The sequence below is a fragment of the Cricetulus griseus genome, chromosome 4 (assembly GCF_003668045.3).
Source record: "Cricetulus griseus strain 17A/GY chromosome 4, alternate assembly CriGri-PICRH-1.0, whole genome shotgun sequence".
Lineage (NCBI taxonomy): Eukaryota > Metazoa > Chordata > Mammalia > Rodentia > Cricetidae > Cricetulus > Cricetulus griseus.
In genome coordinates, this window is record NC_048597.1 from 73,577,018 (window position 1) to 73,597,610 (window position 20,593).

Sequence of the window (20,593 nt, forward strand, 5' to 3'; positions counted from 1 at the left end):
CATGAAGCAGAGCTGAAGGAGACCTAGTGGTGGAAGTGTTTAAGTTGCAGGTTCAAGGTATCCTTTCTGGAAAACTCGTCTTAAATTAACGATTTTTGTTTTGTTTGGTCAGAACACAGGGCCTTTTACCTGCTAGATAAAGGCTATCCTACTGACATACTTTATCCCCTGATACTTTTTAAAATACCAGCTTGATCTAGATACAATTTACCATTTTAAAATGTATAACCCCTGGTTGTCTTATTCACCAAGTTGGGCAATCATCACCACTGCTTTAATTCCAGAATAATTCCACAGAGAGAGAGGGGGGCTGGGGAGAGACATTTTCTTTACTTGTGTAGTCACTGGAAACTCCACCCCAAACAGAACATGACAGTAGAAGGGGGACTAAGGAAGAGAAAGGGGATCATCAGGAGGATATGAGAGGGTAATTGGAGTGACAATGATCAAAAGCATACATATTTGAAAATGACATTGTAAAAAACTGAGTATTATATATAATAGTATGTTCTAATAAACAACTTCTAAAAAGGGAAAGTCTTGCTTATTGGCAGTCACTCCCTATTTCACCCAAATCTTGACACCCCTACCTCATTTTTTGCTTCTGTGGACTTTTGTTGTTGTTGTTGTTTTGGTTTTTTTTAAGTCAGCATCTTGTTCATCATAGAGCCCAGACTTGCCTCAAATTCCCTCTGCAGCCCAGGGCGCCTATTTTACACTCTAGGCCTGCCAGGGCCACTCAGAAAATAGGGAGAAGGTTATTTTTCTCTTAGAACCACTTCCACACTTTCTCCTTTCCTTAATCTTTCTCCTTTTCCTTAATAGGTCTACATTCTCTTTGCTCTTCTCTCTCTCTCTCTCTCTCTCTCTCTCTCTCTCTCTCTCTCTCTCTCTCTCTCTCTCTATGTATGTATACATGCAATCACTGTGCCCTCAGAGGTCAGACAGTGTCAGATGCCCTGTAACTATATAACAGAAGGCTGAGAATTGACTTGTGGGTGCTGTGAGCCAATCCCTGATGCTCTGCAAGAGCAGTGATTGCTGTTAGCAGCTGGAAAATCTCTTTATCCCCCAAAGAGTTGCTTTTTGTATTTAGCTTATATTGATGAATATTTACCATATTAGGAATTAAAAGTATATAGTTCATTTTGAGTTGTTTTTATTGTTTGCTTTTATTTTTGTTGCTTGGGGCTTATTGTTGTTTGTTGGGGGGAGGGTGTTTCAGTCACGGCATTATCTGGTAGCCCTAGCTGATCTCAACTCAAGATCCAAGTTGTCATGATGGATCAATGAATAAAGGCACTTGCCATTGAGTCTGATGGCCTAAATTCAGTCCCTGAAACACAAAAAAGACAGAACAACCTCCAAAGATTGTCCTCTGACCTCTGTGCACATCCCCCAACCCTTCTCGACCCCCCCCCATATACACAGAAGAAAATAAATAGTTCTTTAAAAAGGTTTTCTTTTATGAGACCCCTGAGTCCTGCAATTACAAGCATACACTGCTGTGCCTGGCTCTCAAACATTTTTATGAAGAGAGAAGATTTTCATGTTTTTGCAGATCTCTTTAAATTCCTTCATTACATTTTGCTTATTGTGTGCGTTTATTCATACCCATGCCACACTTCTCTAGTAGGACAGCTTTTGAGAGTGGGCTCCCCCCACCCACAATATGAGACACTGGAATTGAATTCAGGTCTTCACTCTTGGGATCAATTAACTACCTTACCCACGGAGCTCTCATCAACCCTCTTGGTTTCTTTATTGTGTGGTTTAACATTTTAAAGTCTCTAGAAGGCCCCACTTATATATAAGAGAATGAAGAGTAGTACAAAGATGTTAGTATAAATACTCCAGCATTCTCAGCCACATGCTCCCTTTCCTAGATAAGCTCACTGGGAGTGCACAGAAATAGGCACTGAGGAATTAGCCAATGCTATGAGATTTTTAAAGGAAAGTTTGCACCCAAACATACACTAGGTTTGAAAAAAATGGGAGCTGTCTGAGAATGAACTAGGTCGCTAGACTAGGCTATGTCCCTTCTTGTTATCTTTCTGTCTTCTGTTGCTAATGCAATTTAAATCTCCAAGAGCAAATTCTACTCTGTCTACTCCCAACAGAAAGGCTTAGATTGCTCTGAGATTTACAAGTAGTTAGTATTAGGTTTTAGGGAGGAACAGGGAGAAAGAAAGAGATCTGACAGACATGGAGGCATAGTGTTTATTAACCAACAAAGCAACAGGGTCTATAGAGAGCAGATCCTTCTCCCTTTGGTTGGGGAGGGGTTGTGCCAAGTCAGTTGACATCACCTAACTACATACAGAGTCATGACGTTTTTGTATTTCTGATTGAAGAGGCTATTTTAAAGGTCCTGAGGGCATTCCTGGATAAGGGTTTTCTGGAAGAACATTGTGCCTCCTTAGCAATTAAGGCAATAGTAATTGCTTGGTCTGTCAGCAACCCTTCCCTGTTTGGGGCCTTGCTATCTAAGAAGTCCAGTTCCCAGAAGTGGAGAAACTTGGCTCCAGTGAAAGCTTTGAGGAGAGGTGTGAGTCCTGGGCAGAGAACACTTAAGAGGATACAACTGATGAACAAACTCAGATTGGAAGTCTGACCCCAAAATAACAGAGCAGACAAACCAGGAAGTGACTCCAGTGGTCAACACACAGAAGAGATAGGCTTGTGTGCACCCTCCAGTGGCCCTCTGGCATCTTGGCTGCCCCTGCTTTGGGTGGTTCCTTTCTGAAGGACATTCATCATCGGCCAGTAAGCATCAACCACAGCATGTTTTTATGAGACTGAAGTGCCTACTTGTTTAAAAATCTGACTAGGTGTGGTGGCTCATACCTGTAGTTCCAGTGCTAGGGAGGCTGAGGCAGGGGGATAGAGAGGAGTTTGAGGCTAGCCTGGGATGCATCTCAAGATCCTGTATAAAAATGGACAGCATAATAATGCTCTGTAAATTCTGATTTAGCATTGTTTAAATGCCCATGCAGCAGAGGCCCCATTTATTTCTCTTCTATTTGTGTGTTTCTGGTACTCCCCTTTGATCTTGTTCCTTGCCACACTCTACTGTGGCATTCCTCTTCAGCCCATGGAGAAGGACTGAACTGCCCTCCTTTGCTTTTGTACAAATTAATTAAAAAATATCGGTGCTAGTTCCTGTGGTGGTTTGAAAGGTGTGGCCTTGTTAGAGGAAGTGACACTATGGGGGTGGCCTTTGAGAAATACCAACAGATCTAGAAACCTTAACAAAGACAGTTTTTTAAAGGGTTGTAGTGAATCTGTTTATTTTAGTTGTGGTAATTTTTATTTATTACCGATTTAATTTATAACTGCTTCTTAAAGGTCTGTGTAAGTTATTTTCTCATTGTTGTTTGCCTTTCATGAGTCTCATTCATCCAGAAATATATCCGTCCCTTTTATGTTTTCCAGTGTAGTGGAGCAAAGGTGTTTTACAACAGACTTTCTTTGATATCCATTGTAATGTCTCCCTTATTATCTCTAATTTTATTAATTTTGGGGTTTTTTTCTCTTTCTTTTGGTTAATTTGGCTAATGTTTGTCAAAATTGCTTATCTTTTTCAAGAACTAGTCCTTTGTTTTATTGATTCTTTGCATTATTGTTTGTATCTTTGTTTCTGTTTCATTAATTTCTGCTCACAGATGGCTCAGATAAAAAGCACTTCCTGTTCTGGAGGAGGAACAGAGTTCAGTTCCCAGCATCCACATCAGTAGTTCACAACAGACTGTTATTCCAGCTCCAGGGAACCCAACACGATCTTTAATAAAATGGTCTTTAATAATGTGTTCACAGTGCAACTTACATTTTTCTGATTTGTAATGTCAAAGCTTCTGTGACCTTTTAGAGTAAAACATGTTTTTCTTGCTAAATGTTATGGGTGAGGAAAAGGACTCTATTTTATAGTAAGCATATTTTTCCTTTCACATTATTTCCGAAATTTGAAATAAAAATGTATATGTACTTTCCTGATTTTAATTATTCATGCCCATCTACTGCTTTTGGTTTTTGTGGGTTTTTTTTTTTGAGGGGGGGGTATTCCCAGCATCTTAAGATGCATCATTAAATTATTTGATACCTTTCAGATTTTTTAATGCAGGCACTTAGAAACTATAAATTCCCCTCTATTGTATTCCATAGGCTTTGATATATTTCATTTTCATTTAAGTCTGGGACCTTTTTTTTTTTTTTTACTTTCTTGATTTCTTTAAAGATACACTTCATCACTCAATGATGAGTGGTTTAAACTCCCTAATTATGCACTGTGTAAATATTACAGGGGAAAGAGAAAAGGCTTCCCCAATAGAGGTGTTTCAGCTTTGAAGGGGATGGTTTGCCCAATGCATTTGTTACAGCTCTGAAGGGACAGGTATCCCAGCAGTCAGGAGGCAAAGTCACACCACACAACAAACTCATACAAGAGATTATTGGGAGAAGCAGGAGGGTGGCTCCTCTGCTCAGATGAGAAGCAGCAGGACACTGAGCAGGATGCAGGCTTATATAGGGTTTCTTGGGGGAGGGGCAGAGTTTTCTAAGGATTGGAGGTTTTTCAAGCTCAGGAATTGGTGGGGTTTTGGTAGGTTTGAAAACCCAAAATGGGCTTTGACCTTCTACCATTCATTGTATATAGTTTCTCTTGCTGTTGATTTCTAGCTATTAGTCAGTACTCATCAGATCAAATACAAACAGTATTTCAGTTTTCCTATATTGACAATTAGTTTTTGTCCAAGTATTGATGTTTTAAAGAAAATCCAGGGGCTATTAAGAAAAAAAATATATAGTGTTTGGGTAGAGTGCTCTGTATTAACTGCCAGATCTATTTGATCATTGAAATCATTTAATTCCAATGCTTGTTTATTTTTTTGCCTGGGTAGCCTGTCTAATGATGAGAGTGGCGTATTGAAGCTGGGGTTAATCTCTGACTTTATATCTAACAATATTTGTTTTATGAAATTGGGTTCAGCTATCCTCAGTGCTTATAGCTCTAGAATTGTGATGTGCTCGATCAAAAAAAGGGACCTTCCTGATCTCTTCTGACTAGATTTTATTTGAAGTCTGTTTTGGCAGGTATTAAAATTGTAAAGCATGTTTGTAACATTTGCCTTGAATATGTTTTTCCCAAACATTCATTCTAATATAGCATCTATCTATCTTTGATGATGAGGCATTTCTTACAAGCAGGTAAAAGGTGGATCCTATTTTCTATATCAGTCTCTTTGTGGAAGAATTGAGACTGTTGATGTTCAAAGTAACTATTAAAAAGTATATTTCCACTGGGCTGTGGTAGTGCACACCTTTAACCCCAGCATTTGGGAGGCAGAGGCAGTCAGATCTCAGAGTTTGAGGCCTGCCTGGTCTACAGAGCTAGTTCCAGGACAGCCAGGGCTGTTACACTAAGAAACCCTGTCTTGAAGGGAAAAAAAGAAGAAGAATATGAGTTTAGCACACGAAAACCCCTTTTTTCTCTTCTAAGAATTCTATATTGATTTAAAGCACCCTCCTTAATTGATCCTGCTAGCATTTGCCAGGGAGTTTCACAGCCACGCCCCCTCTGAGACATGAAATAAGATAACAGGTGCCTGCTTTGTCAGCCTTGGCCCTGAGAAATGCGTGCCTGGTATTCTTGCTATTGCCAGAGAATTGTTCATTGTGTCTTTGTGGGTATATATATTGGAAACCTTGTGGGATGAGAAGATTATTGGAAGAATAAAGAGACATGATAAGAAGAAGACATGTGTGAGCTTATTAGTTCCTTTCACCCTCAGGTACTTTTAGCTATATCCTGCACTTGCTATAGTGTTCCTTCTGGATCCCGAAAGGCTTAGGGGGCTAGTACCCCAATAAACCTCAATACTTTATTGGTCTTGTTATTTAATATACTGTTTGCCTTTTATATCTGAAGGACACTTCCTTTTCCCTAGATTTCAGACATTTTCTTATTATTATTTAATTGAAAATATTTTCTGTGCCTTTTGTTATGTGAAACTGCTCCTGGGAAGACGTGAGCAAGCATCTACTCACCCCCAGACAGGTGACTAAAAGTTGGCCTCTAACTTCTACAGTAATGCTGTGGCACACATATACCCCGCCACACACACACACACACATTTGTGCACACTCACACACCTGTCTATCTCTCAACCACCTTAGCCCCTCATGTATCCAAGGCTGGCTTAGAATTTACTATGTAAACAAGAATTAAATTGAGCTTCTGAACCTCCTGCCATTACATCCCAAGTGCTAGGATTCACAATGTTAATAAAGGTAGAAGCAGAGAGAGCCCATATGGTCCCTTTCTCTGCTAACAAGGAGCTGGGTCAAAGGTCCAGAGTTCTTTCTTAGAAATACAAATCTAAGATTGGAACATATAAGTGGAATCATAGATTATTTGTAGACTATTTGGCTATATTTTGTACTAGGTAACTTTTCTTAACCTACAAGTAACACACAGACAGTCCCTGATTTACAGTGGTTCAATTTAATAATTTCTTGATATTATGATGATGCAAGAGTGATGTGCATTCTACAAATACTTATGGGGGAGAGGATCTGAGACAGGATCTTGTTGTGTGATTGAGGTTGGCCTGAAATTGGTAGACATCCTCCAACCTTAGTCAGGTGTGAGTACCAAACCTGGCTTATATGTCATGTTTTGTTTTTCCAAAGACTGCAGCTCCCAGTCAGCTCTGCAGTCACAGGAGAAGCAACTGGCCTGCTCTGCTTTTGAGCACTGTTGTCAAGCTTGGAGAGTTAGGAAGATTCCATTTTTTAAAAAGATTTTAATTTTATGTGTATGTGTGAGTTCCTCCATATGTTTATACATGTGTAATATGTTCTGTTGCTGTGAAGAGACACCATGGCCATGGCAAGACTTATAAAAGAAAGCACTTATTTTGGGCTGGCTCACAGTTTCAGGGATGAGTCTATTTTCATCATGGTGGGGAGCATGGCATCACACAGGTAGCCATGATGCTGGAGAAGAAGCTGAGAGTTCTACATCCAGATCCTTAGGCAGCAAGAAGAGAGAGATACCGGGCCTGGCTTGAGCTTTTGAAACCACAAATCCCTCCCCTAGTGACACACTTCTTCCAACAAGGCCACACCCTCAACTCCTCCAGATTAATGCCACTCTCTGTTGACTAAGCATTCAAAAGTATGAACATATAGAGGCCAGTCTTTTTTCCAACTACAACAGATCCTTTGAAACTGGAGTTACAGATAGTTGTGAGCCTCTCGATATTGTCACTGGGACCCTTGTCTCCTGAGCCATCTCTCTAACCCCACAATATATTGACATAGTATCTTCAAATTACAATGAGTTTATTAGAACATAACCCCATTGTACTTAAGTTGAAAAGCATCTGTATGTCTGTTTTTGAAAAATACAGTTGGGCTTTTAGTTTAATTAATACAATATTTGTTCAGCATGCATAAAACTTTTGGGTTCCATCCACAGCACTGCCTAAATGGGATATGGTGGTCATGCCTGTAACAGTGCATTTGGGAAGTTGTGATAGAAGGATAAGAAGTTGAAAGTCATCCTCAGCTACCTTTGGAGTTTGAGGCCAGCCTGAGCTACATGAGACACTGTCTCAAAACATAAAACAATGAGCCATTGAGTAAGCTCAATTCCTGGGACCTGCATAGTAGAAAGTGAAAACTAACTCCTGCAAGTTGTAATCTAACTTCATGTGCACACTTGTGTGGGTGCCTGTGCATGCATACATCTATATACACGCTCATACCCGCACACGTGATATGTGTGATACAAGGTTTTACTGTGTATCCCTGGCTGCTGGGAACCTTGAAGAGTTCTTCCTGCCTCTGCCTCTCAAATGCTGTGCTTAAAAAGATTGTGCCACCAGCCTAAACCTTTTTTCAGGATTCACAAACCATGGCCGGCTGAGTGACACAGTGGATCAAAGTGCTTGGCATGCAAGCTTGTGACCTCAAGCCACAAAGAGTGTGAAGAGAGAAAACCAACTCAGCAAATGTTGTTCTCTGAACTCCATGTATGCACTGTGGCACATGTACCCACATAGACTTCATGCACACACATAGTAGTTACAATTATATATGGCATACATTTAACTACAAATCATTTGTACAAAACAAATCACATATGCATGTATATATACATACATACATTTGAAACAATCCAAAGGGAAATAAAATATTGCCTCCAAACCCTTCTCAATTAACCACTCCAAACAGTTTATTTCTTTTGGTCACCAGTAAGTACATAGAACATTTAAATTTTTTTCTTGCTTTTCATTTAGCAAAGTATCTATGTCCTTATTTTTAAGGCTATTATTATTTTTACTATTTTCTTTTTTAATATTTATTTTTATTTTATGTGCATTGGTGTATTGCCTGCATGTATATGTCTGTGTGAGGGTGTTGAATCCTCTGGAACTGGAGTTACAGACATTTGTGAGCTGCCATGTGGGTGCTGGAAAGTAACCCAGGTCCTCTGGTAGAACAGCTTGGTCCTCTTAACCACTGAGCCCTCTCTTTAGTCCTGTTTCTGGTGTTCCATGTTGGTTTTGTTTTTTCTTGCTATTGGTAATCAGATGTCTTCAAACTTCAAACCTTCCTACCTTAGGCTCTACACACTGGGGTCGAGGTGCGCTTGTCTGTTCTTCAGGTGTGTTCTGCATATTCATTTAGGTGGTGACGTGCCATGTGAAGGTTCATCGCAATGGAAAGAACTCTTCTTCTTTTTTTTTGTTTTTGTTTTTGTTTTTTTTTTTTGTTTGTTTGCTTGTTTGTTTTTCGAGACAGGGTTTCCTTGTGTACTTTTGGAGCCTATCCTGGCACTCGCTCTGGAGACCAGGCTGGCCTTGAACTCACAGAGATCTGCCTGCCTCTGCCTCCCGAGTTCGGGGATTAAAGGCGTGTGCCACCAACGCCCGGCAAGAACTGTCTTCTTTAAGTACAGGAACAGCTCACAGACTGGTACATTATTGGCAAGTGTTTCTTGATGAATACTTCCAATAATGTCTCTTCTTGTCCCAGGACACCAGGACTCTTCAGTTTAATTGACACCATGTGGCCCCCAGTGATGCCTCTAGCTGAACCCTCCTGTGGCCAGCCCAGTGAAGAGGTAAGCCCAGCCTTGGAGAGCTCCTTGTCAGGAGCTGAGTTAGGAACTCCTGAAGGCAGATAGCCATGTCTTTTCTTGGGCAACAAGAACTGCAGCTAGTTCCTTTTTCTGGAGTGATGTGGGAATACCATGTAGCACAGACAGACTGCAGCTCCTCTCTAGCTCCAACACTCTGACTGTTCTTTTCCCTGCTCTTCTAAATTCTTGATTCATTTTGGTTTGTATTTCGATTTTTGTGAGAAGTACAAAATAGGCCCTGCTCTAGAGCCAAAACTGACCTTAAACTCAGCATTCCTCTGCTTCAGCTTTGTAAGTGTTAGAATTACAGGTGTGTACCAGCAAACAAGTCCTGGTGTGATCCTCACTCACTGCTGCAAGTCAGAGTCTTAGTTAGCCTCATCCTGAAGCAGATACCATGTCTTTTCCAGTCCTTTGCAATTATTTAGAAAGTCAACAATCGGTTAGCAGTGAGAACAGAAACTAGGTAGAATTCACAGCAATTTCCCTTGCCTCACCACACTGCTCATTGTAGTGACTCTGAAGCAGCAAAAAGGATAAAGAAGTTTCTTCTCCTGTCCCTGGGGCTTGTTCGTCAGGTAGCTGCTTTAGTCTGCAGTGTTCTCTGTCTCTCTCTGTCTCTCTGTCTCTCTGTCTGTCTCTGTCTCTGTCTCTCTCTGTCTCTCTCTGTCTGTCTGTCTCTCTCTCTCTCTCTCTCTCTCTCTCTCTCTCTCTCTCTCTCTCTCCTCTCCTCTCCTCTCCTCTCTTCTCTGTCTCTCTTCTCCCCCACACACACATCCCTTTCTCTCCATCCCTCCACACCCCCCTTGTCTATGGTGTGTGTCTGTGTGTGCATGCGTGCGTGCGTGCGTGTGTGTGTGTGTGTGTGTGTGTGTGTGTGTGTGTGTGTGTGTGTGTGTGTGTGCACATGCATCCATCTACATGCATCCATCTATCAGGCATCTCAAACCTGGAGCTTATCATTTCCGTTGGGTTGCTTGGTCAGTGAGCCTTCAGGGTCCTTCTGCCTCCACCCCAAGTACTGGTGTTCTGTCCTACAAGCTCATTGCTGGGTTCTGGGGAACTGAATTTTGTGGCAAGCACTTGACCTCCTGAGCCACCTCTTCAGCTTCCTGTAGAAAGTGCTATATATGACACATGAGTCTGTGCCAGAGACCATGGTGTTCCTTAGAGTTCCTGTCTACACATTATATAACAAGCAGTAATTCCCTTCTTTCTTTCTTTTCTTTTCTTTTTTTTTTTTTTTTTTCTTAGACAGGATTTCTCTGTGTAGCCTTGGCTGTCCTGGAATTTGATTTGTAGACCAGGCTGGCCTCGAATTCACAGAGATCTTCCTGCAGTCTGTCTCCCAAGTGCTGGGATTAAAGGCATGCACCACCACTGCCCAGCAAGAAGTAATTTCTAAATGGTACTTTTGGTATACTCTGAGGAATAGATTTTCTCTTCTTCTATTTTGTTTTGACACTGGATCTTGTGTATCTTGGGATGACCTTAAAGTCCTGATACCCCTGCTTCTTCCTCCCAGGATCTGACATTACAAGCTTATGCCTGGCATGAACACTAAATATAAAATAAAATCTTAAATGTACACAGAAATATTCTTATACTTGGTTCTCCAGATACACAAAGTAACCCATTTCATATCTAGCCTTCCCATGAGAACAAACAAATTAGGTATGTGTGTGTGCGTGTGTGCCTGTGTGTATTCCAGCCCTAGGAATTGAAGCAAGGGCCTCTTTTGTACTAGGTGAGTGCTTTACCACTGAGTTATAGAGGTCTTCTAAATGGCTCAGGCTATCCATGAAGTTCTCCTTTGATCCAGGTAGGCCTTGAACTTGTGATCCTTGAGTCTCAGCCTCCCAAGCTGAGATCCCAGGCCTGCACAATTAACCCAAGCCTGATCGTGTGAATACTAAAGAACTTGTGTTAATAGCATTCTTTGAATATTTTAACAAGACATTCTTACTCTGTGTTTCCTTTATGCTAAACAGATAAAGCCTTGCCTGCCTCCTCCTACCTTCTGTTATATCTTCTCTGTGCCTCCGAGTCTGGGCCGTGTCAATATAATTGAAGGGGACCCAATTTCTGAGCTCTACCAGCCTCCAGTTGTCCACTGCTTACGAGAAATCCTCCAGGTAATAGCTGTGTCTAACAGGTCCTTCAAATGCTCTTGCTGTTCTATGCTTTCTGTGATGTTTCGGTCTTTGCCTTTCCAGACTGATGAGCAGGGTGCACGTTGCAGCTTCTATGCCAGAGTGATTTATCAAAGACCACAGGTAATATCTCTGTCTCCCCTCCCTGTCTCTTTCTCTAGCCTATGAATCATCTCTTAGAAATTAGTGGTATGCCATAATAGAAAAATATCTCTAAAATCTAGGTTAACCCATAATTTACCCTCCTCGTTTGGAGCCGTCCTTCTCTGTATAAACTTTTAGGTTTTGCTGTTGCTTGTTTTTAATTTTGGTTTCTTTTAGAGTTGTTTCTATTGGGAATCTATTGCAGACATTTTTTTCCTGATCCATAGTCAGTGAAAGTTATAAAAGTACCAAAAGAATATGTTCCTTAACTTCTAATTGAGCTACTGGTGGGTTGCACATATATAAATAAAATTCAAATTGTGTCATCATAAACATAGTGTATTAGCTTCTTCCTCAATATGATAGAGGGCAGACTGTTTTTATAAAGGACCAGATAGTATTTTATCATTCTTGGATCATGTAGTTTCTATAGCATTTAGTCAGTTTTACTCTTCAATTTAAAAGCAGCCGTGTTGACATTCATAAATGAGTGAACAGAAATTTTTAAAAAAAGAAAAGAAAAGCACTTTCTCTAAGTCTAAAGCAAACTGAAGGCTGGCTCTGTGGTTTTCAGTGAGTCTGCAGGACATCTGGTATATGATGACACCGTGAGTATCTGAGACTTCCTGTTATTCCAAAGTTACATTCTAGACCAGAGCTATGGAGATCAGTGGTACAGATACCATGTGCCCTGCAGGGAGATGCTGTAATGCAAAGGCAGAGAGTGAGGAAGACAGGGTCATATACTCAGTAGCAGGTAGAGGGAAACACAATGGAAGATATATTAAGTCCTCCACCTCACTATCAGGGCCCTACCTCAGGGGGCTGGGTATGTATGCCGACAGCCTTATGTGCAATGTATAGATTCCAAATATACAAGTGCAATTAACTTGGCTTTCAGTGGGGTTTGTGTCTGATGGCCCTGTGCTTAGGAAGAAGTCAAGAATCCAGAACTATCGTCCATGTTAAAATACTTTTTCTGGGTTATGTATATTATAAGAATTCTTTAGGCTGGGCGATGACGGTGCATGCTTCTAATCCCAGCACTTGGGAGGCAGAGGCTGGTGGATCTCTGTGAGTTTGAGGCCAACCTGGTCTACAGATTGAGTTCCAGGACAGCCAGGGCTACACAGAGAAACCCTATCTCGAAAAACAAAACAAAAACAAACAAAAAATTTTGAATAGATTTTATGTTTTAGAATAGTTTTGGGTCTACATCAAAATCAAGGATAAGTTAAAAACTCCCATGTATGTCCTGCCTCATAGATACATAGCATCCCCCATTATCAAAATTGTTTAGCAGTTAACACCTAGAGTCTCTAGTTAATGACACTTATTCTCCATTATAATTTGAGACAGAATCATTGCACTACCATAGAAGTCCTCTGTGCTCTTCCTAGTCATGCCTTCTTCCTTCAGACCGGTTAGCAAACACTGGAACCCAGAGTGCCATCATCCTCTAACCATGTAGTATGTACCTTTTTCAGATTGGGCTCTTCTGTCTATACTAAGCATTTAGGCATCCATGTCTCATCAGTGACTTGAGAGCTTATTTCCTGTAACACTCAGTAATAAGTGTTCCATTATCTAGATGTATCAGAGCTCATTTATCCATTTACCTACTATGATGCTCAGTATTGATTTTCAACTTGACAGAATGTAGAATCTGGAATGCTTTGTACCTGCAACACACAAAGCTGCTCTCTTGGCCCAGCTCCGCCTCTGCCTGTAGCCCTCCTCAGGACATCCTATGGTCCTGGCATCTCCAGCACCCTAGTGCTTTCATGCACTAGGCCCTCCTTAGGCTCTCCATACAGAGACTGCATAGGCACCAGTGAGCCGAGCACTAGTGCTTCTTTCTCAGCTTCCTGACTGCTGGTGTAGTAACACCTGCTGCCTGCCTCCTGCGTTGGCCTTCCCACAATGCCTCCCTGCCATGACTCACTGTACTCTGCAAGTCAATGTGTCCTTCCTTCCTTCCTTCTGAAGCATCCATCCTCAGGTATTCTGTCATAGTAGTAAGAAGAGTAATACTTCTGCCAAAAGATCTTGTTTGCTCCCAAGTTTAAGCAATTATGAGTAAGAAAAGATTTATTTTAAACAAAATTTAGCTATTGAATATTGGTGTCTTTTTATAAAAGATACTCTACCCTTATTATCAACTTTTTTATGTCCTGGTAGTAGAAATAATTTAGTAGTTAATTTAAAATAAAATAAGGGACAAGGAAAATGCTCAGCAGACAGGCCTAATGACCTGAGCTCCATCCCTGGACCCCACATGAAGGCGGAAAGAAGGAGAGAAACAACTCCATAAGGGTGTCATCTGACATGTGTGCATGTGTGCACACATGCATCCCAACAACAATAACAATAGTAATAATAAAATGTAAAATTAAACAAAGAAAAAAATAGAAGATGTTGGTCTCTCAATCATCTGAGAGACAGACCATAGCCAAGTCTCAGGTATTAATGAAGAGTATTTACAGTTTTACTCCATCGGGATATCTATCAGTTTTTCAAATGTTAGGCTTATAAGTCATTTCAGAAGTAACCTTCCTAACTCCAGGACTCAGCACATGGCTGTTCAGCTAAAATACTTTATATTGCTTATGTGTATGACTTTGGTTTTGTTCTAAGACCATGGGCCAGTTACTTAGTAGAATATCCCTCATTTAGGGTTTGCCTAGTATCTAACAGGTTCATGTGATGCACTTTTGACAGAAATCATACGTGGGTAATGCTATGATTTCATTGGGAGATAGACAATTCCTTCCAGAGCTGTGGTGGTTTTTCAGTTGGTCAAATGGCTTTCCAGGTTTGTTTGGTTTTTTTTTTTTTTCATTTTAAAGTTGACTAACAAATATTTCATACTTATTAATTCTTAATGTTTTTTTTTGAAAGCTACTTTGAGACTGTATAAACATCCTGGCTTTTCTCAAACTTTCACCCACTCACTTTAGCATTCATTATGATTCTTGCCTGAATTAATAGTTACATTTTGATAGTGACAAAGTGGTAATTTCTCACTTAACATTTCTTTTGCATTTACTAGGTATCATTTTGCTATACTTATCTTTTCATTTGTCTCATTTAGTTAGTTCACTTAGTTATTCACCTGTTATGTGAACATGGATTAATGAATTCTTTATTATATATATATATATATATATATATATATATATATATATATATATTTAATTTTTTGCTTGGCTTGTAAACCAATGGTTTATTGAGGTTGAGGTCATTTCTAGAAGTATATGTAGAGGGTTCTGATTGCTGCTCCCACGGTCATTGTTTATTGAGTATGTAACACTGGAGAGGGCTTTGTGATCTTCATGTTTCGTGAGTCTCCTGCATCTTATAGGCCTCCTTCTACTCTCCAGAAAGCAGTCTCAATTCCAGTGAAATGGCTGTGATCCTCTGTTCCTTCCTGTGGCTCTTACATTCTTTCTGCTTTCTTTCTCTTCAATGATAGGACTTTGCCTTTGGAGGGAATAATACAATAACTGTTTTGGTTTTGGTTTTTCATTTATGTCTGAACATTGGTTTACTGTACCGTAGCAACAGTGTCTTTGTTTTTAACTGCTTGACAACATAGGGAAGGAGGGGGAAGAGATACAAAAAGAGTTTTCTTCCATGTCCAAGGCTGACAGTGGTGTGGGTTCCAGTCAGTTGGGAACCTCTGCTCTCCTGAAGAACATGCTGACCTTCTGAGCCTGGGCCCCTGCTCCGAGGGCTTGGGAATTAGAAGGGAGCCAATGCAGACATGTCAGGATCCCAGGTGACTCTTTTACAGCTGTAACACCTCTAAGTCATACCCAATCGTAGATGACAACCTCAGGAAGATGCATGTTTAGTCCCCTCATTTTTTATTTGGTAGGTTTTATATGATTTGTTACTGTTGTTCATTTGGTGTTCACGTTTCCAGATTTAATCTATTCCCTTGGTCCATTAAGGATAGTCAACACACGTGGTGTTTTAACTAAGAGATGTCTTCCAAAGGCTCCTATATTCAAATACTTGGTCTCCAATTGATGGTGCTGTTTAGGAAGTAAGTGCATGAAACTTCTAGGAAGTAATAGTTTTTCTGGAGGAAGTATGTCACCTGGAGTGGGCTGTGAGATTCCTCTCGTCCCTTCTCTCCATCCTTCCTGTTGGCATCTGAAGTGTTGTCTCTCTGCTTCCTGTTTGCCCCATGTTCCTGTTGTCATTCTACTCCATCACTATGCACTGTGTCCCTCTGGAACTATTAACTAAAATAAACTCTCTCTTCCCAGTTGCTTTTGTTTGTGGTATATTGTAACAGCAACAGAAAAGGAGCTGATCTGTCATCCTTTGAGTCTTTCCTTTCTGACACAGTAAGATGTTTCAAGCTGACCTTTGGTGGTTTGTTTTCATTGATTTTGCCTTTTAGTGCATGTGTGCGCACTTGAACAGTTCCATGTAGAGGCCACAGGGCAGCTTATGAGATTCAGTTCTGCTTCTAACATGTGGAAGATGGTCTCGCTTCGCAGCAAGCTCCTGTATCCACTCAGTCATCTTTCAACCTGCTCTTTGCGCTTTAGACTTTAGAATTGGCCCTTTCTTCAAGGAGTGCTGGTGAATTTTAAAGGAAAAATGATATTTAAGTGCCAATATCTGGTTCTAGGTAGTCTTGCTTCTCTTGTAATTATTTTTAGGCTGTGACTAGAGCAAGGAGACAGATGTGGCTGTATCCCTGTGCACACCTAGTATGACTATCTAAAAGTCATGTTGCACACCAATATCTCCTACCATAGGCCATTACCACACAATTTTCTCTAGACTCCTGTTGAATGTGGTGGCTTAGAGATGAAAGCAGGAAGATAAGGGGTTCAAGATGACCCTTGGCTCCACAGGGAATATGAGGCCAATCTGGGCTACACAAAATTCAGTCTCAGTAAATAAATAAATAAAACCTTCCCTCACCAACAAGGAGAAAGCTGGCTCTGTTTATATTTTCCTTAGTAATATTTACTCTGATTCATTTTATGTAATCAAGCCCATAATGATGTAAGCTACCCTCTTCATCCCAGCCCACATCTCCTAAGCATGCCGTCTGGTCCAGTCAAACCAGCTGAACTCTCAAACCAGCCAAGCACTTAGACTCTGGGCCTACACATTCTCCTTGACTTGTATTTATATCTACTGAGTAAATTCTGACCCACCAGTAGAGGTAGGATGCCAGTTTACTAGAACCTTGAAAAGTATCACAACTTCTGCAAATGACAAAAAAAAAAAAAATTAGAAAATTATCAAGAAAGAGGAAAAAGAAAGATAAAACTAATAAAAATGAAACCCACTGCACATGCAACAGATTTATGACATTTGCTTTATCCCAAAATCCACTGCAGGGTCACATGAGGTCTGCTCTAACCCTCAGGAAACAGGCAGGTATCCACAAAGACCATGGGTCTACTGAGCAGAAAATTCTGTGCACTCTGTGCACACAGACCCAGACCTGGGAGGGAATAAAGAAGAGTTTTCCTTGTACTTCAGGAGACAAACAGAAAACTGCCAGTGAGGGCTGTGTTATGCATTCTAGAGGAGCCCTAACAGGCATGGAGTGGGTATAACTGCGTCACTGAGTACTAGTAGCATTGGTATGTAAACTTTATTGTATGTTTTAAAAACATTTTTGAAATCACATATTAAATTATGAGTATAAATAAGTACTAATATTACTTTTAAAGGTTTTGAATATGCATAGTTAATAGTTTTTCTTTTATTTCAAATTGTAGCTAAACAGTCTTTTAGCACGAAAGGAAATCTGGCTGCTGGTAACTGACATTACCCTACAAATACAGGATGAAAGGGACCACTGCCTTCCCAAAACCCTCCCGATCTATGTAGCCCCCTCATGTATGCTGGACCCAGAAGTTCTAGAAGGACTTGCTATGGCTGTACCTCAAAACATACTCTTCAGGGACGCTCTTCGAGACAAGGGTATGATGGTTTCTATGATTGCTTTAGAGTGACTGCTTTCTTCCTGTGCTGTGGCCCCAGCCAGCTCAACAATGCTGGCACCTTCACAGACCCAGTGCCAATGTAGCCTGGTGGAGATGGAGAGACCATCTTACCAGCCATGGGCTCTCATTGACTTTTCCAAGACCACCTGATGGAAGCCAGCGCTGCAAGTTGTGGTAGACACTGGGAAGACACTGTTGGCCGCTCTTTGACTCACTGACAGCGCCTATGCTTATGTGGAAACCACCTACAGTCGTGACCTAGATGTCCCTTTTTCAAATAAAACAAAAGCTAGAGAACGTAGTCTATGTCTGGGCCTGTAACAAAGGCCTGTAACCCCAAAATGAGTGATGCTGAAGCAGAGTATCGTAAGTTAGAAGCCAGCCTAGGTCACACAATGAGACCCTTTTTCAAAATAATAGTAATTATAAAGTAGGCTTTAGATCAGTCTATACCTTTTCTTGAGATCAAACACTTAAACTTTTTTTTTTTTGACTTGGGATCTCTGTGGTTTACACTTTAAACACATGTTACAATAGCAGGATGAAGCTTTTAAGGGAAGTTTTTATATTCATGAACATGCAGTTGTGTTGACATCTGTATTTCTTTTTTTTTCCTTTTTTTAAAATTTGAATTAGAAACAAGATTGTTTTACATGTCAATCCCAGTTCCCACTCCCTCCCCTCCTCCCTGCACCCCCCCCAATTAACACCCTACCTATCACATATCCTTTCTGCTCCCCAGGGAGGGTGAGGCCTTCCATAGGGGGTCATAAGAGTCTATCATATACTTTGGGATAGGGCCTAGGCCCACCCCCGTGTGTCTTGGCTCAGAGAACATCCCTCTAATTTGAATACCACAAAATTCACCCTTTGCAATTGTATTTGAATGTAGTGTCTGTGTTCTTTTCTACCACTGTCACTGGGGGCTTTAAGATGTGACATTCACATACTAGACATGCCTGACATAAGGAACAGATAAGCCCATATCTGCTTTTCTTCCTACATAACTTGCAGTGGCTGGCAAAGGAGACTGGCTAGAATGTGCATACTTTCCTTAATTGCTTGAATAATCTGAAGTGTCTCCATGGCAGGTCAGATTATATGTGTTGAGCGGACAGTCCTCCTATCCCAGAAATCCCTCTTGCATGTACCTTCTGGTGCTGGTTCCTGTGACTTGCCTGGTCCAGTGACAGTGGATGAACTGGACTTTCTCACACCTGTCAACTCCATTTGCAGTGTGCAAGGTGGGTAGCCCTCTGGCTGCAAGCATAATTTCCATTGTCTTACATGTTGTATTATTTTAAATACACTGCTCAGTAAATTTTGTAAGGTGTCTATATTCCAGACATTGAATATATAGGAATAAAGTAAGAAGAGGGTCTTTGATTTTTGGACTAGGAGTCTAAATAGGAAGATATAAAACAGGTAAGTACACAAACAAGACTCCAGTGTTTCAAATGGGACTCTCACCTTGCTGAGTAAGATCTAGGAAGGCTCCCTAAAGACTGGATCCTTGATCCTATGATATGGCTCATCAAATGAAGGTTTCTGCCCCTAAACCAGTGACCTGCAGCCAGTCCCCATTGTTGACACAGTATAAAAAGAAAGCCCATTCCCGTACTATGATGTAGGATGTCTTTCTATACACTGTGAATATGTGTTGCTCTCATTGGTTGATAAATAAAGCTGATTTGGCCTGTGGCAAGGCAGGATAGAGCCAGGTAGGAAATCCAAGCAAAGATACAGGAGAAGAAGGGTGGAATCTGGGAAATACCAGCCAGCCACCTAAGGAACAACATGCAGTGGACTGGTAATGCCACGGCCATGTGGCAGACAATACTTAGATTAGTAGAAATGAATTAATTTAAATGTAAGAGCTAACTAGTAGTAAGCCTGAGTCATCAGCCAAACATTATAATTAATATTTTTATATACTTTATACTAATAGAAATTTATAATTAATATTAAGCCTCTGAGTGATTATTTTGAAATGGCTGCAGGACCAGGCAGGACAGAAAAGCCTCTGTCTACAGTACTATGCATGTGTACAAACACTAGCATTTGTATTACAGTACTGCACATGTGTACAAGCACAGGCATGCATATGTGTGCTCGAATGAACATACAAGCAAATGCAAAATAAATACTTTTTTTAAGCTCCTGGTTTCTTAAGTCAAGATCTGACAGATACATCAATGATAGGGACAAGGAGCAGGACTTAACAGATAGCCAACAGGAGATAGCTGACAAGCCAGTGGAGAAGGGTGGGGAGGATAAAAAGATGGAGGGGAGTACCAAGAGGAAGCTGAAGGGCCAGCTACCTATCAAGAGCAGAGTCAGCTGTTCATAGAATTGGGCAGCTTCAATATCGACAAAGTCACAGACATCGCCATCTGCACACACAGAGAACATCACAGGAGCAGAACACAGGGAGTGGTTAAGGAAACTGGCTTTGAAGACTGGAGGGGATACGGTCTGAATTCCATCCTGTAGGTAGAGGCAATGATGCAGTGACAGAGAAGTAAACACAGGGCAGAGGAGTGGCTTCATAGGAGGAATGCTGGAGGGTTAGATCATTAGTCAGATGAGGAGGGAGCAGACTTCCATCAGTGAGAACAGGTACAGCGACCTGCAAGCTTCCACCTCAGGCCACCAGGCACTGGCACATCTCGTCAAACAGGACATAGAATATGAGGTAACTTTGAGGGCATACCTGTGTCTTGCTTGATACTTTGGATATTTTATTGTTTGTGCCTACTATTGTTATTCGGCATGTATTAACTATGCATAATTATGGATTTCATTATGGTGTTTTCATACACACACACACACACACACACACAACATTTTGATCATGTTCACACCCCTTATTGCCTTCTCTTATCCCACTCCTTTTTTTTTTGTTTTTTGTTAGTTTGTTTTTTGAATTTTTCGAGACAGGGTTTCTCTGTGGCTTTGGAGGCTGACCTGGAACTAGCTCTTGTAGAATAGGATGGTCTTGAACTCACAGAGGTCCGACTGCCTCTGCCTCCTGAGTGCTGGGATCTTAACCCACTTCTATTCCTATTCATCCCCTTGTTTGGGTGGTTGTTTTGTTTGGAGGTAGTTATGTTTTAATAAGTATTTTATTTTTAATTATGTGTATTTGTATATATATATCTGAG

The 20,593-nt window shown here is 40.8% G+C and overlaps 1 protein-coding gene across 5 annotated transcripts in view; it reads left to right on the plus strand.

The window, feature by feature from the left end:
• Window positions 1-20,593, plus strand: part of Spidr (scaffold protein involved in DNA repair) — a 253,452-nt gene that overhangs the window by 220,261 nt on the left and 12,598 nt on the right. For all 5 annotated transcript variants that reach the window (XM_027413428.2, XM_035444756.1, XM_027413430.2 and 2 more), the window contains 5 exons: window positions 9,040-9,127; window positions 11,137-11,280; window positions 11,362-11,421; window positions 17,202-17,406; window positions 18,521-18,673. In XM_027413428.2, coding sequence (XP_027269229.1) covers window positions 9,040-9,127; window positions 11,137-11,280; window positions 11,362-11,421; window positions 17,202-17,406; window positions 18,521-18,673 — 650 coding nt within the window. The remainder of the gene's footprint in view (window positions 1-9,039; window positions 9,128-11,136; window positions 11,281-11,361; window positions 11,422-17,201; window positions 17,407-18,520; window positions 18,674-20,593) is intronic.